Source organism: Blennius ocellaris (genome assembly GCF_963422515.1).
Source record: "Blennius ocellaris genome assembly, chromosome: 13".
Lineage (NCBI taxonomy): Eukaryota > Metazoa > Chordata > Actinopteri > Blenniiformes > Blenniidae > Blennius > Blennius ocellaris.
This window is the reverse complement of record NC_137662.1, coordinates 5,346,151-5,360,493: the sequence shown is the minus strand read 5'-3', so window position 1 is coordinate 5,360,493 and position 14,343 is coordinate 5,346,151. Positions and strand designations below refer to the sequence as shown.

At 41.5% G+C, this 14,343-nt stretch overlaps 1 protein-coding gene across 4 annotated transcripts in view; it reads left to right on the top strand.

The window, feature by feature from the left end:
- Positions 1 to 14,343, top strand: part of ccdc88ab (coiled-coil domain containing 88Ab) — a 73,800-nt gene that overhangs the window by 46,329 nt on the left and 13,128 nt on the right. For all 4 annotated transcript variants that reach the window (XM_080507241.1, XM_080507240.1, XM_080507239.1 and 1 more), the window contains exons 9-23: positions 3,044 to 3,125; positions 3,650 to 3,808; positions 4,628 to 4,774; positions 4,878 to 5,022; positions 5,497 to 5,675; positions 7,324 to 7,461; positions 8,963 to 9,146; positions 10,396 to 10,526; positions 10,785 to 11,078; positions 11,213 to 11,395; positions 11,488 to 11,766; positions 11,868 to 11,992; positions 12,591 to 12,729; positions 13,218 to 13,394; positions 13,514 to 13,675. In XM_080507241.1, coding sequence (XP_080363367.1) covers positions 3,044 to 3,125; positions 3,650 to 3,808; positions 4,628 to 4,774; positions 4,878 to 5,022; positions 5,497 to 5,675; positions 7,324 to 7,461; positions 8,963 to 9,146; positions 10,396 to 10,526; positions 10,785 to 11,078; positions 11,213 to 11,395; positions 11,488 to 11,766; positions 11,868 to 11,992; positions 12,591 to 12,729; positions 13,218 to 13,394; positions 13,514 to 13,675 — 2,524 coding nt within the window. The remainder of the gene's footprint in view (positions 1 to 3,043; positions 3,126 to 3,649; positions 3,809 to 4,627; positions 4,775 to 4,877; positions 5,023 to 5,496; positions 5,676 to 7,323; positions 7,462 to 8,962; positions 9,147 to 10,395; positions 10,527 to 10,784; positions 11,079 to 11,212; positions 11,396 to 11,487; positions 11,767 to 11,867; positions 11,993 to 12,590; positions 12,730 to 13,217; positions 13,395 to 13,513; positions 13,676 to 14,343) is intronic.

Genomic DNA, 14,343 nt, shown 5'->3' with positions numbered 1-14,343 from the left:
CTTCCTACCTGTCATTTTATCGTTCAGCATCTACCAGCATATGTCGTCAAAAACACAACATTTCAATATTTTTTGGGACATTTCACTGTGCCAGAAGGTTTCATTAAAATTGGCTTTATGTTGAGATTGTAGTTATTTTCGGGACTAATTCTGAAACGTTTTCAAAAACATACAGTTGTACTCGGTGCCACAACAAAGAAAACCTTTCAAGTTTAAATTTAAAGGTTATTATCACACTACTAGTCTGGCGCACTCGAGATGAAATCGGGCTGTGTGTGACCCCTTAACTAAAATGTGTTTGATATTCCTGATCAAGAAGCTCAAATTGGCACAAATAAAATGTGTAAAATAAATGTAAATAACAATGTATTTGTATAAAATGAATATAAAACAATGGACATAGTTTTTTAAATGCAGTAATATTTCAAGACTTTCCAAAGCTTCCCAATCTCTCACTTCTATATAAATCAGGTCCATTTTTCCATTCTGAGCTTTTTATTAAAAAAAAAAATTTCAACAGCAGCTGTGGAATCAGACATCTTTGGGCTTGAGTTATACAACTTTCCAATTTCCCCCAGAAAAAAACAACTACTTACTTGATTGAATGCTCTGGTTTTGAAATACTTTTTTATTTTTTTATTTTTTCATTTGATGAGCTCACAACAGCTTTTGGGCATTCAAACTGCTTGTTTTAGGAAACCAATGCGCCGCATGTTTATAACACCAAGAATTGTTCTTGTTTCTCAGCTTTTCAGACATACCAGATAATACACGTCTCATACAAGTCTCTTCCTGCACAGATGCACTTGCATTGTCAAAGCATTCATGTAAGCATCCCAGCCAGCTGCAGCCATACTGCGAGCCCAGACCTAATCAGCCACGCTAGAAATGACAGGTGTTTGTGATTTGGGAGGAGGAGAAGAAGCAATGAAACACAAACCGCTGGGAGAACGTTCTGTCCGAATACTGACTGTCTGAGAGGGGAATGAGGAAATGCACACAAAAAACCCCCCCACAAAAAAAACCCCGGCTACAATCATGGCCTGCTGCCGTTTGTCATTGAGATGCACGCAGAGCCTCCAGAGAGCTGCAATCAAATAGGCCATCAGATGTTCAGTGGAGCAGTTTCATGCAAATACATGCAAACACACAATCGGCATCCCAGGAATGCAGTGGTTTTCTTTCGAAGCAGTGTGACACATTTCCCTTGTCTGTAGCATCACTAACACACACACACACGCAGCTAATGTCACACTGCCCGAGCAAGCCATTATTTATTAAGAAAAACTCACTACCTAAAGCACAATAGTAACTCTATACTACCAGATGTGTCACTTGATTTCCTTTTATCTGTCCGTCTTGTTTCTGCAGAGTAAAATCCAGGACGAGCAGTTGGTTTGAGCCTCAGGGGGAGATTTGTACATTCTCACCCCTGCTGTAGTCACGGGGTGCTGTCTCATCATCAGCTGTTTGTGACCGTTTGCTTCTGTGTGTAATGCCCAACTGAATGAGTTTGTTTATCTGCAGACAAATCCAGGCCAAGACACAGTCAAGATACTGTGTCCTGACCAGCAGAGCTCATACACAGCACGCATACAAAAGCCCATTTTTACTTAACTGGGTTAGTAGGTTCACTGATGTTTTCAAATCAATGTGTGGCTTGTTGAAGTTTCATGTCAAAAAAAACAAGTCATCATCTGATTTATTATTGTGTCAGTGCTCTTTGAAAAAAAACAAAAACAAATACGTCAGCTGGGACTAATGATAGTTGGATGGGATGATTGTTTTGAAAATGTATTGCTCCAACCGTGCAATATAACTTGTCCTAGAAATGAAGAACGGCTATAATCTACTCATATATGTCAAAATTTTGACATAGCCTTCAAACTAACAGACAAATTCTGGACAAATGTAACTTTTTTCTTTTTTTTTTGTATGTGTGGGAAGAGTGGTCAAGTGATCAAACTGGAAGCTTTGAAATGGAAACAGCCCTATAGCAATGTCCTTGTTGATACTCTGATAGACATGCTGGCACGTATCCTTAAAAAAAAGATTTTTAGAGTGGACCTTTATGCTGATCACTCGTGCAGGGTCACAGAAAATAGTTTTCTTGCTGCTCTTTGATGCAAATGAACCCTGAGGATTTAAATATTCTCTGAATGACTATTTTCATTGATTCAGATTGTATGAACGACGATGACAAATGCGCAGAAAGAAATCTGTTTATGCGTCACCCTGTGTTTATAAAATGCCACCAAAATGTCTCTGTACACGTGCAATGACGAATCAATCGAACATTAAAGCATGGGCCTCCATAATCCACCTCAACTCTTAACCACTGTTAAATGCAAAGAAATAAGAAAAAAAAAATGTCTTTTGCAAATTAGATCGACGCTAGCATTGCTCCAAAATAATAGTTTGCAGTAGAGATGTGTGATATCATCGATTCATCATCTTTCTACTAGTTTGATTCAGTTTATTTTTTTATTCATGGTATGTATCTGTATATCGGTGTCATACAAAAGCTAAATGTGTAAGGGTAACTTACATTTTTTTTAAGCTTAATCATAGCTATTAAGCTTCTAATTACTTTCTAACAATTTTTATTCCTGAACTGGCATTGGTGTTTAGAAACTATATATGTTGAGGAGCACGTCGGCAAAACTGTCTATATCCCAACCTCCGATCCTGAACTGGATTTTAATATTTGTTCTTCATCCTTTCAGTGTTGATAAAAGAGGGATTTTGGAAACTTGGTGCACCAATTTGTTTCATCTTGCCTGAGGTGCACTCTGCACATGTACACAAGTGGTAGAAAAGAGTTTTCAGAGAGTCACAGGAACACATGACAGTTCATTTGCACTGTTAAATCCCCATAAAGTCTTGCCCCGGGGCTGTCGTGGATTTGACCCATTTAGAATAGTTCTCTTAACACACTGAAAAATACCCTACAATTCAGACTGTCACAGTCCCGAAGGCCCAAACTGCCTCCATCCAACATTAAAGTGTCTTCCATTCTTTAACTCCTTTCTCCTTTTTCCAGGGAGGAGAAGAGTGAGCAGCTTCTGGACACCAGACAGGAGCTGGAGAACATGGAGGTGGAGCTGAAGAGGCTCCAGCAGGAGGTAAAGTCACCAGTCGCCAAACAAACCCTCACTTAACTTCATCTCCGCCCTCCACCTGCTCCCCCCCCGCCTCACTCTACGCTCTTTGTTTCTGCAGAGCTGCCAGGCTTTAATCAGCTCGCTGGTGACTTAGCTCATTAGGGGCTATTAGAGCTATCTTTAGTCCTGCAGCAGCCTCACTTGGCTTTTGATTTGGAGTAGGTTGCAATCTGGCCGGTGTACATGAGGTGCATGAGTTCAGGGTTGTAGGATGTTCTTAATGTGTGTGTGTGTGGATATGTGCTTGTGAGAACTGATAGTGAACAGAGTTTGTTCTGTCCTTCATCTCTTTTATGTAACACCTGACTTAAGTTGTTAGTCATTCATAGATAATCTACTTGCCACACAAGTTAAAGTACTCGGTGAACACCGACGCGTATAAAGACTAAATATATTTATACTACATATGAATATCTCTGATTATAAAACTTTTTTTAGTTAATAGATATTAATAATGTCCTATTTGCATGTCTAATCTGTTACAGAGCTACCAGCTGCTCTCAGACGCCCGGTCGGCTCGGGCGTACCGTGACGAGCTGGACGCACTCCGAGAAAAAGCCATCCGCGTGGACAAGCTGGAGAGCGAGCTGACCCGCTACAAGGAGCGGCTTCACGACATCGAGTTTTACAAGGCCAGAGTCGAGGTACACACCTGAAAACTGTTGCGACGATCGCCTTTCAACACGGTTGAACTGTCGAATCAAGGGGTTATTTCTGTGCTGGTCTTGATATCGGTGCAAACCGTTGACTATGAGGGCTGCACAACAGTTTAGTGATCATATATCTCTCCCATCATAGTGAGAACATACCCAGGATGGGCTTCTGAGTTTGCATGTTCTCTCTGTGCATGTACTGCATTTCTCCAGGTCCCCTGGTTACCTCACACAATCCATAAACATGTATTTGAAGGGAACTGGCCACTTTAAATTACATGCACACAAGCCCTTAGGATGACTGGATAGTCGGTCTGGTTACCAGAAACATCCCAATGGCAGTGTCAATACCAGTTTACAGCACAACAAGGGTGTTGTCATGTAGTAAATATTGACATAATTAAATGACTGTGCATACAAGCAAATATATTGTTTCATACAACCAAATAGTATCAATGACATTTTAAGTGTTTTTCAGTTACGACTAAGGTGAAAACATATATTGGTATTAAAAGGTTGGACCAACTATATGGATGCATTTGTAGCCTTATGTAAATTAAATGTATAATTAGAAGGTGAAAAGTTCATCGTGAAATAAAAAAAAATTTCTGCAGCACAAGGTATTTTATAAAAAGTGTACAAAGTTCTTCTCATCGGGAAAGTTCTCATTGCTTCTGAAGAACTTAAAAACCCGAAAAGTCCAGTTTAAGACAATAATTCAACATAACTTGATATAGAACACCAACAGTCTTTACAGAGTCAAAGTTTCTGATTTGTTGTTTAACTTGTGGTTTGTCTGTTGATTTCTAGGAATTAAAGGAGGACAACCAGATTCTACTGGAGACTAAAACCATGCTGGAGGAGCAGCTGGACACAACCCGGACTCGATCTGACAAACTGCACCTTCTGGAGAAGGAGAATCTGCAGCTCAAATCCAAGATGCATGACCTGGAGATGGTAGGACGGCGCAGGCAGTGCAGTGAGAAAACCCCCCAAAAATCAACGCGTTTAATTTTCCTTTATCTTGACACGCGCGCTTCGTTCTTGCGGCTTCCTCCAGGAGCGAGACTTGGACCGTAAGCGTATGGAGGAGCTTCTGGAGGAGAACCTCGTGCTTGAGATGGCCCAGAAACAAAGCATGGATGAGTCTCTTCACCTTGGCTGGGAGCTGGAGCAGCTGTCCAAGACACCAGAGCTGACTGAAGGTAAGAATAAGAGGACAATCCATGCAAGGAGTAAAAGGAAAACAAGGTGACGGTGTTTTTAGCCACGGCAGGCCGACACGTGACACTTTGGTGGTCGTCTCCTGACCTGCCAACCTGCTGCACGCTCCACTGGGTTTTTCTTTGTACTTAGTTGAGACCTGTAATTAATATTCAGTGGCTTCTGAAAGATAAGCCGTTGTTTGGGCTGTGAAGGCCGTTAAGAGGTTTAACCCGCCAGGGATCTAGATAAACACGTTGGGTGGGGGTTTGTTTGTTAAGTTGGCACCTGGAAAGCTTTAAAACCTCTGAAGTAACGCTGCACTGTGCATCAGTTTTTAAAGGTTTGTTCCAACTCCACCTGTTATGATTGGTGCCTTGTAGTGATCAGTGTGTTGTTTTTTTTCCTTCTTAAATTGATCAATTTGAACAGTTTGCTAAAGCATTGATATAAAATGCTACAATTTGTTGACTCAGCCCCTCAGAAGTCTCTGGGCGAGGAGGTGAACGAGCTGACCTCCAGCCGCCTGTTGAAACTGGAGAAAGACAACCAGACGCTGCTGAAGACGGTGGAGGAGCTCCGAGGAGCTGCTGGTCAGGATGTGGTGGCAAAACTGGCCAAAGTCAACCAGGAAAACCAAAAACTAAACCAGAAAGTAAGCAATGGAATATGTGTTGGAGTAATTAATTGTCAGTGTGAAGCTCGACTGGAATTTGTTCATGTTTGGTGGTGTCGTGGCCTCACATAAGAATATCTTGGTACAAATATGCGACTGGATAATGATGGTATTGTATAGACTCTTTTGTAATGACGGGTAAATACAGGAAATATTTTACCTTGCTGACATGTTTTGGCGTCATCATACATCATACAGCAAGGTAAAATATTTCCTGTATCTCCCTGTCGTGACGAGTCTATAATATACATTTAAATGACAAAATGAAATATTCAGCGATTTGCGTGGTTTCACTTTCCAAAAATGTGCATTTCAGTCTTACTGTGTTACACAGTTCAGGTTCAAAGTCGGCTTTTATAATATCAAAACCCCTATGTCCATAAAAATGAGATGTAGTGGTTCGGGAAAAATGCTGAAATTTAAAGAACGAATTATTCTTGCTTTTATTTTTTGGATTTGTTAAAGTCACAAACCACGTCTGAAATGATTTTGGTTAGCAAATGAAAATCACACATGGGCAGCCGGTGGTTCGTTGGCCCCATGTGGTCGTCTTCTCCACCTCAGTGGCCAGCAAACTCAGGTTATGGAAAATGTAACCACAACATATCAGCAGAATTACAATTTCCATATTTGCCCAGCCTATAATTCCAGCATGGACACAGTTTTCCCCCAGAATCAACCATGTTTAACATCCCTGATATGAATCATGGACAAAGTTGTCGGGAGTAACAACTAAATGGGTTTTGATTTCAGTGGTTAGTGCGTCACAATCTAGTTATACTGTGGTTGAAAACTTAATAATCTCCGTTTCCGTCCTCTTTGTAGCTCCTCATCAGCCTCACTGCCACCAAGATTAGCATGTTATCCCATCACTCCTCTGTTATATATCACCCCAACACTTGGCTTTAGACCTTTTCATACAATGACAGTGAGGAATAAAAGGAGGGAAGAAGGAATATAGAGGGGTGGATCGGCGAATGAAAGCAGAGCTGTAAATCCAGGCAGCCCCACATTGCCTTTTCTCTTCCCGTGTGTGACACCCGAACGCCCCTCGCTAAGAGAAAACTCTCGGCTATTTTCAGAAGCATAAGCCTCTCTCTTTGCCCTCTGAATAAAAAGCCATGAAACTGGTCTCATCTCTCACAAAGAGAAAATCCAGAGAGAGAATTTATTTCTGAGTGATTTGAGGTTTGGAGCCAAAAACACATTAAAATGTGAATGTAGCCACTGAGAGACTCCAACCACAGAGATAGTTTCATTCTTTGTGTGTGTGGTGACAGAATGAGGTGACATTGTCTTTGTTTGTGTTGGAGATTATTAAGCCCACCAGTCTCACCAGAGAGGGTTTTTTTTCCAGCATATTCATATCTGATATTCAGTATATTATTGATAACAGTGGGGAAAAACAACCTCCCACTTTCACACTGAATTTCTTACACATACACTTTCTCTAACTTTAACTTTGGTCAAACTTTTGTTAAAATAGCTTTATTTGTATTTTTTTTGTAGCTTCTACATCTAGTGTAGTAGCCTGGTTATGTTTTCCTCTCAGAATTTAATAAGAAAAAAATATGTCGGTAACCTTCCAGTTTCCATTCTTGAAATTAAAACTTAATGTTGTTTGCAGTTGGAGCAGCTGGAGGGTGAAGTGATGGTGGAGAGGGAGTCGCTCCGCAGTGCTGAATCACTCAGTACCGACCTGATGAAGGAGAAAGCTTTACTGGAGAAGACTCTGGAAACTCTCAGAGAAAACTCTGAAAGACAGGTACAAACACTCGCACAAAGCTACGAGGGTGTAGTCGCAGCTTTTTCGTGATTTGGTTTATAAGAGGCTGTCACTTTAAGAAAATGCAGGCAAGAAGATTTAATCATGTTGCAGCCAGCAATAAAGTTAATTTCATTTTGTCTTTGTTTGACATGCACTCGGTGAACTTATCGGTTCTGTTGTTCTCTTACTCCTTTAGTTTTTAGCTTGCATGGTGCACAGGCTGCAGTTTACCTGCCTGCTCTGTGCACCAGGCAGGTTCAGTGGTTTAGATGCCATTCAACAATACCATGCATCTCAAAGCTTGAATATATATATATAGAAGAACTGGTGTGACCTACGACTCACTATCCTGATTATCTGACCAGTGACAGTACCAGTGGTTGTTGGTGGTTTAGTCCTTTTCTGTACGGAATGTCTTTAATTTATCATAAATTTGTAATTGATCATCCACTTTGGAGTCTTTCCTCATTGAGTTAAAACCTAATAAAAAAGAAATACTATGCCATACTGTGAAACTGATTTACAATAATCTCCAAGTCGTGATCTGTTTACACTCAAGCATTTGGTGAAACACTGACACTCAAAAATCATTAACAAAAATGGCAAGCTCATAAATGTTTTGTTCAATTTCGATTATATCAATAGAACTTAATCGATATCTCCTCCAATCCAGTACTCTTAAGTCATACTCGTTCCCCGTCATATCAGTAGAGATGGATGTATTTGCTCATAGCTGAAACAACAACTTGCTCAAAAAGTTCAGTAGTTTTTCCAATTTGTATCCACACCAATTTAGAAATGAAGATAAAAGTTCAGCCTTCTGATGTCATCTCAGAAAGCTATTGTAAAGGTACTCGATAACGTTTGAGACAAACAAACCTTTTTTTAATGACGCTACTTCTGCCACAAAACCATCAATGACTCTCTTCTGGATGCTCAGACAACGTGACACAACTAAGCCATTTAATTTACTGCGTTTTCTTTTCGGAGAGCGATCTTTGTGCAATTGATTTCCATTTGGCTCCAAAACCTCTTCACTGGAGCGCCCACTAATGTTTTATTGACTACAGATTCTTGTAGCTACGATTCAGTCACTCGCTGCTGTGTCTGCAGGGGATTTTATTTATAGCTTCTACAACCCAATGTGACACCTTTGATTAGTTTAACCATGTGATTTGTAAAAGACGGCCTTGATGAGCTGCAGTGGTAGAAACACCAACGCTCACAGATTACTGTGGGAAACTCCATCCGCTTGATTGTAAACTCAATGAGATGTCGCTAATGCGACAATCAAAACATGTAATGCACAACACAAACTTGTTTTTTTTAGTCCTCATAAGGGTTTCCAAGTGTTAAAACAAAATAACAACTTGCCAATTGGTCTTTATAGACAGGACTTAACAAAAATCCTACTCTTTTAACTCGTTCATCCATAAGCAAAGACGTTGTGTTGAGTGAACCGTGTGAGAATGTACTCTGATGTTGGCTCTCCATCCAGCTGAAGGGTCTGGAGCAGGAGAACAAGCACCTGGGTCAGACCGTGTCGTCCCTGCGTCAGCGCTGCCAGGTGGGCGCCGAAGCCCGGGTCAAGGACGTGGAGAAGGAGAACAGAGTTCTGCACGAGTCCATCTGCGAGACAGCCGCCAAGCTCAACAAGATGGAATTTGAAAGGAAGCAGCTGCGTGAGTGACTTGTCGATAATCAGTTCTCCTGGTTTGTGGCACTCACTGCACACATTTGTCCTCAACTGTGTGTTTATACTTGATGAACTTCTCTAATTATGTAATTATTGGTACTGATAAGGGGAGGTCATGGAAATTATACATTATAAAGAAATGTTATGTTTAAATTTTAGCAGTGATGTGCAAGTAATAGGTTTCTATAAAAATTTTAAAATACTGCTCTTAATAATGACTGGATTCCTCCAGCAAACCATAGTAATCATACTATTTTACTTCTCACTATGCATATTGTAGATTGAGTTTCCACGGAGAAGAAGATGATGATGATTCATGGGTGCAGTGAAGGAGATGTTTAGTGCAACGAGAAGCAGGAGATCCACTTTAGAAATCCCTGAGGGGAGCAGCTGACAGAGTTGGACTTAAATGTGGTTTAAAAAAAGAAACTGGGTCACCTATAAAAGGTTGAATATTTTTATAAAGTGTATATTTACTCAGGTTAGATTCATCGGTTGGCCAAGAGCAGCCGCTGTGTGACATAATCGTACCTCATGAATTAGAATCCGACTATTCATCCATCTTCAAGGCAGCATCATTTGAATAGCAAAAAAGGCAGTGCACATGAACGGGTATGAATAGCAACACATACAGGGGAAAAAAAGAGTTTAATAGACCCTATTCTATTCTGAAATGTAATAAGCGTGCTTGGAATTCAGTATTTTTTTTCTCAGTTCATTTTTTGGGTGTCGGCTGAAAAAAAAGATTTGAATGTCAGTGGCTCTTTCATGTTTTGTCTTTTTCACATAAAGAATTCTTTTTCTGTACATCTCGGTTCAATTACAGTTGTTGACCTCCGCTTAAGTGCGACAAGCTCAACACAAAACATTACACTTATAAAAGGGTATGAATATGTTTTATTTGTAATGGTTCCATTTGTATTGTGGCTTAACTTTCCCTAAAATAGGAAATGCGACATTTCAAGGTTCACCCAGTGCAGAAAAATATCACCAGAGCTATTATTGCTGTTACACATTCAATTGTCAAGGTCTTGTCTTTTAAATTGTACTGTTGTAATTATTAGATGCGTGTTTTGGAAAAATACTTAAAACACAAAGGCCACAGACCGAACTAATGAAGTTTGGAAGATTAAAAAAAAAACACACATACACACTTCAAACTGTTTTTCTATGGACACAATCGTTTTGTGCTTGTTTGAATGTTTGTTGACGTGTGTTCACTGTTTCGAATGCAGGTAAGGAGCTGGCAGTGATGAAGGAGAAAGGAGAGCGAGCAGAGGAGCTGGAGATCCACATGCAGAAACTGGAACGAGACAAAGAGAGTCTGCAGAAGAAAGTTGCCAGTTTGGGGATCACCTGTGAAAAGGTTTCTAGTCTTATTCTTTCCTGATGTCTTTTATAGGCCTTACTTCATATGTCTCCTTCTCTTCCATATGGCAATGTTGGTATTTCTCCAAATAGCTGATCCACTAAAAAGAAAATTACCCATTTTAAAATACTTTAATTTAATTACACGTTGTATTTCATTAATTCAAAAAGACTTAAAACATCTATGCAAGTCATTACATCCATTTCATTCATTTTGAAATGTTGGCCTGAAGTTGACACCGCTGATTGTACTCAGGTGTCGTCTCTGGAGAAGGAGAACTGTGATCTGGAGGCGGAAGGCCGTCATCTGAAAAAGAAGCTGGACGACCTGAAGAACATGGCCTTCCAGCTGGAGGCTCTGGAGAAGGAGAACGCCCAGCTGGAGCAGGAGAACCTGGAGCTCCGGCGCTCGGCCGAGAGCCTCCGGTCAGCCGGGGTGAAGGCCGCTCAGCTGGAGGCTGAGAACCGGGAGCTGGAGAGCGAGCGGAGCCACATGAAGCGTAGCATGGAGCTGCTGAAGGCCTCCTCCAAGAAGACCGAGAGATTAGAGGTGAGAGAGAAGAGCCTTTTCATGCATTCTGTAGTTTCTAATCGGCACTATTGACTATACAATCATATCAGGAGCTGCACGACGAGTTTGTAGATGATTTTAATTTTCTAAACTGCACTTCTTTTTCTTCACAGGTGAGCTACCAGGGCCTCGACACCGAGAACCAGCGTCTGCAGAAGGCTTTGGAGAACAGCAGCAAGAAAATCCAGCAGCTGGAAGTGGAGCTGCAGGAAGTGGAAACCGAAAATCAAACCCTGCAGAGAAACCTGGAGGAGCTCAAGATCTCCAGTAAACGGCTGGAGCAGCTGGAGCAGGAGGTGATTTTCAAGTTTGCTTTTCACAGCATGTATTCAATTGATTCGAAGTTCAATCTGTTCATGTTGTGTTTCATGTGTCTGTTTCACCTCAGAACAAGTCTCTGGAGCAGGAAAGCTCCCAGCTGGAGAAGGACAAGAAGCTCCTGGAGAAGGAAAACAAGCGTCTGAGGCAGCAGGCCGAGATCCGAGACTCCAAACTGGACGACGGCAACCAGAGGATCTCATCTCTGGAGAAGGAGAACCGGACCATGGGCAAGGAGATGATCTTCTTTAGGGACTCGTGCACGAGGGTCAAAGATCTGGAGCGAGAGAACAAGGAGTTGGTCAAACAAGGCAGCATTGATAAGAAGACTCTGAATACCCTCCGAGAGGTGGGCAGGCCTATTGGATCCATAGATCCATAAATCTGAAAGCAAATTTTCCTAACTTGGATTTGTTGTACGTGAATCTCTAAAATGTGTCATTGTTTTAGGAGCTCGTGAGTGAGAAACTTCGCACTCAGCAGATGAATAACGACCTGGAGAAACTGACCCACGAGCTGGAGAAGATCGGCCTGAACAAGGAGCGGCTCCTGCATGACGAGAGTTCGGACGACAGGTACAATTAAACACACGGGAGACGTAACTTGAACTCAGACTTTAATGAAATTAGCGTTGAGATATATTTAAAATTTTTAAAAATTTTAAATATGTATTTGAATCACAATTCAATGTGATTGAATTGTGTTATAAAACGGGGCTCTTTAATGCTCTTATACTTTGTGCTTAAAGAAGATTAAAAAAATATTTTATAGTTGTCTCTTCTTGTAAGTTATTATCCTGGTGAATTTTACTGCTCTGACTATTAAAGATGAACAGATGCTGCCCCTCATATGGAGCTTTAACAAAGCGTTCACTTTTAAATAAAAAGCATGCGTCATGTATGTGTATGTCTCGGTGTGAAAATACAAAAGGTAATGTACACCTAGAAGTGATCACTGCAACTGGGACATAAATCAGGTCTGTGGCCTATTTTAGAGTAGGTGCAGCGGTTTAAATTAATCTGTTGCTATAAGTCCCTGTGGGAACATTTCTCAGCCACTATCCTCCCGTCTGTGACGTTATTCGTCAAGAAGGTAGTTGGCCCTCTCTGTGTTGCATTCATGTATTTCTGCAATGTTGACTGCACACACAACTCACCCAACCATCATCTTTAGGTTTAGGCTCCTGGAAACCAAACTGGAGTCGACTCTGAAATCGTCTTTGGAGATTAAAGAGGAGAAAATCGCTGCGCTCGAGGCCAGACTGCAGGAGTCCTCCAACCTCAACCAGCAGCTTCGACAGGAGCTGAAGACGGTATGAAGAGAAATAACCGATACCATAATTCTAAAGGAGGTTTTCAAATTCCTGAATAATAAACGCAGTTTGAGATGTGTTGCGTTAATCGCAGTGTAGCTGTGAAACATAAAAGAAAAACCTGGTATGGAAACACCCTGCTGACCTCTCCAACAACCACAACATCAACTCGGCAGCTCTTCCCAAAATCTCCCTCCTGCCGTCAAAAAACACCAGAAACACCGAGGGCTTCTCAAGGCCGCTGCATTATTTATCCAACCACTCTTCCACTTCTATCAGCAGTTTATCTATTCATGAGGCGGCAGGAGTCTGCGAGAGAGGTGGTGTGGAGGATGTCTGCCTCTCTTTCGGGAGGTTGTTGTGTTTTGAACCTACTAAAACATCCAATCCAAAGTTTAAACGTGGGGGGGGAGGGGTAATGAATCCTGTTTCCAGCCGCTAAAGTGTCATTAAAGTGGACATAGATTTGACATGTCTGTCTCTGTCAGGTGAAGAAAAACTACGAGGCACTACGTCAGAGAGAGGAGGAGGAGAGGATGGTGCAGAGCTCACCCCCACGAGGAGGGGAGAACCCTCCGGCTGCCAGCAAATGGGAGAAAGAGAGCCATGAAGCCACCCGGGAACTCCTGAAAGTCAAAGACAGGCTCATTGAGGTGGAGAGAAACGTAAGTCAACGCAGCCTCGGGCATTTTGGATGTTTCCTCTGCAAATTCTGAGCAAACACTTCCAAGGATGCGCATTTATGTCTGGTATTTCTCTTGAATACATGTGTTTTCTTCCCCAGAATGCCACGCTGCAGGCCGAGAAGGTGGCCCTGAAAAGTCAGCTCAAACAGCTGGAAACCCAAAGCTCCAACCTGCAGGCTCAGATCGTGGCCGTGCAGAGACAAACCGCCTCCTTGCAGGAGAACAACACCAGCCTGCAGACGCAGAACGCCAAGCTGCAGGTAAATCCCAGCACAGGGTCCACGACACAGTCTGTGTGTGATCCTTTGCAATAGAATAGCACAATGTTGCTTTATTATGTTCACTTTGAATATTAGCATTTTAGATGTCTTTGATTACTTCACGATGGAGCTGAAGTTGGGGAAAGAGACATTCCTTATAATATAGTACGATCTTCATTTACAGATCAAGATGTTTGTTGATTAAAATATACGAACAATTGTTGCATATCAATGTAAAGAATCAACTGGCAAAATGCCAGTGTGCAGATTTTATGTTTTTCCTAATACACAAGGTTTTATGAAAGGGGTTAAAGCATCAAAATAATTTTAGTGTATTTAACAAAAAATGTAAAAGTGGTAAAAACTACACACGAGGTTCTACAGTCTCTCTATTGCCCTGCTGTGTTTGTACAGTTGCCTGCCAGACTGCTTAGCTCCCTGGTGAGGATTTAGACTTGTCCTCCTTGTTTGGCAGCGGTTCAAACCCTTCTTATGGGTGGCGGGATTTACACTGACTGGACAGTCGCTGTTCACGCTCTGTGTGACCGTTTCTGTATGTTTGCTCACCGTGTGAAGTGGGTTATGTGCATTTGAGGACACACACACAGGCAGGTGTGCTGGAGGTAAACAGAAAAAAAAATGAAAGCATGGGGACACAAAGTGTATGT